At 50.6% G+C, this 1,696-nt stretch overlaps 1 protein-coding gene across 1 annotated transcript; it reads left to right on the top strand.

Moving 5' to 3' along the window:
• LOC119368917 lies at window positions 1-875 on the top strand. The gene has a single exon (XM_037634053.1). It carries the CDS (start codon window positions 163-165, stop codon window positions 475-477), a length of 315 nt encoding a protein of 104 aa, XP_037489950.1. The 5' UTR covers window positions 1-162; the 3' UTR covers window positions 478-875.
• Window positions 876-1,696: the final 821 nt, after the last annotated feature.

Here is a 1,696-nt window from a genome sequence, read left to right as displayed (position 1 = left end):
CCCCCTCTCGCCATGGATATATATCGGCTCCCAGGCCCGGGCAGGGCAGCCGGTTCTCGCTCTACAGCACAGTTGCATACACACACACAGAGAGAGAGAAACTTCCATTGCTTTGATACTTCATAGATAGCATACTGCCTAGCTAGACATACCACATAGAATATGGGTTCTTGGAAGCGCACCATCAAGACGCCGTTCAGGAAGGCCTGCACCATCCTCAGCCCGCAGCACGGCGGGGGCAGGAGCGAAGACCAGCACGGCGGCAGCGGCAACGACGGCAAGAAGACGCCGCGCACGCGCCACCATCTGAAGCGGTCCGGAGCGGCGGCGGCGATGGCGCAGGGCGAGGTGGTGGAGAGCCCGTCCACGACGGCGCAGCTCTACGGCGACGTGATGGCGTGCGCCTACGAGGACGTGCAGGTCATGTGGTCCATGCTCGACAACAAGGCCAAGGTCCTCGACAGCGCCGCCTCGTGACCTCGCGCTCCATCATCACCACCGACCGATCGATGGGTCGAGGAGTTCCATCATCGATCCAGTACATACTACTGCCACATCCACTGCATGCAGATTTCAGAGTCCTTGGCGCTCAATCTGCAGACCGTCGACGACGAGTCATGAGACTCTTCTCCGTTTTCTTCTTGTTGAGCCTGAAATGAATCCCCGGCACTGGCATGGTACCTGATTAATTAAGCTAAGGTGCTAGCTAGCTTGGAGTGATTTGATGGATTGCCGCCACAGCATTAGGATGGATCTTTGATGATCATTGAGGGCATGTTTTCCTTTTCTCTTCCTTTCTGGTGTCACAGATGGATATGGATGTATTCGGTCGTGCATCATCCGATTCGCCAATCAATGAGAGGAGTTTTTGAAGATGTGGGACCCCCTTCTGTGCCTGTATTGCACATGGTTTGTCTCCGTCCTTGTTTGCCGACATGTCTTACTTTGGCAAAAGGTCACCGAGCTTAACCGTATTGTTAATTCCTGCATGGAGGGGAAGAATCAATCCATTTACTTACAATAGTGGATACCCCATTCATGTTTGAAGTACATAAACGAACTCGGCGGTTCCAAAAAAAAACATATAAACGAACTCAAACAAGTTGTAGTAGGTCGAGAAGCCATTTATTAAGGTCCTCAAAAATACTCCGATCTATTAAGAGCAACTCTGGCAGCAGATTCCCTAAATTCGCTGACTTTAAAACTTGTTTTCGACCCTCTTTATATATTTTTAAAAGTCTACAAAGCAAGTGGGCAAACTAAGGTTCCCTAAAACTACAGCCTTAATAATTTGACCTCATGTGTTTATTCTATATATGTTCATATAAACTCCATTTCAACTCCAATATCGCATCACTCCGCTCCTCCTAGTCCTCCGCTCCTCCTAGCCCCACCGTTGGCAACTCCGGCCACGGCGGCCATCGCTGCTCATGCCGCAAGCCACTCCAGCTACGGCGACCACCACACCCCCCTCTCTTAACCTGGGTAAGCGATGTCTTTATCAGATCTCTGCTTTGAGAGAGGCCATGCCTTTGAAGACCGCATCTGGCATTCCCTGAAACCGATCAACTTCACGGTTGGCCGAGTTTACAAGATCCAAGATCCGTCTCACGGAGGAATCGGTAGGTACAATTCTTCTCTCGTGCTTCGGAGGAAGAGCTTCTTTGTTCAAAGTTTAGAAACTGTGTGATTCTCT

This window comes from Triticum dicoccoides, chromosome 1A (genome assembly GCF_002162155.2).
Source record: "Triticum dicoccoides isolate Atlit2015 ecotype Zavitan chromosome 1A, WEW_v2.0, whole genome shotgun sequence".
Lineage (NCBI taxonomy): Eukaryota > Viridiplantae > Streptophyta > Magnoliopsida > Poales > Poaceae > Triticum > Triticum dicoccoides.
The sequence above is the reverse complement of the archived record's forward strand: the minus strand, read 5'-3'. Positions and strand labels throughout refer to the sequence as shown.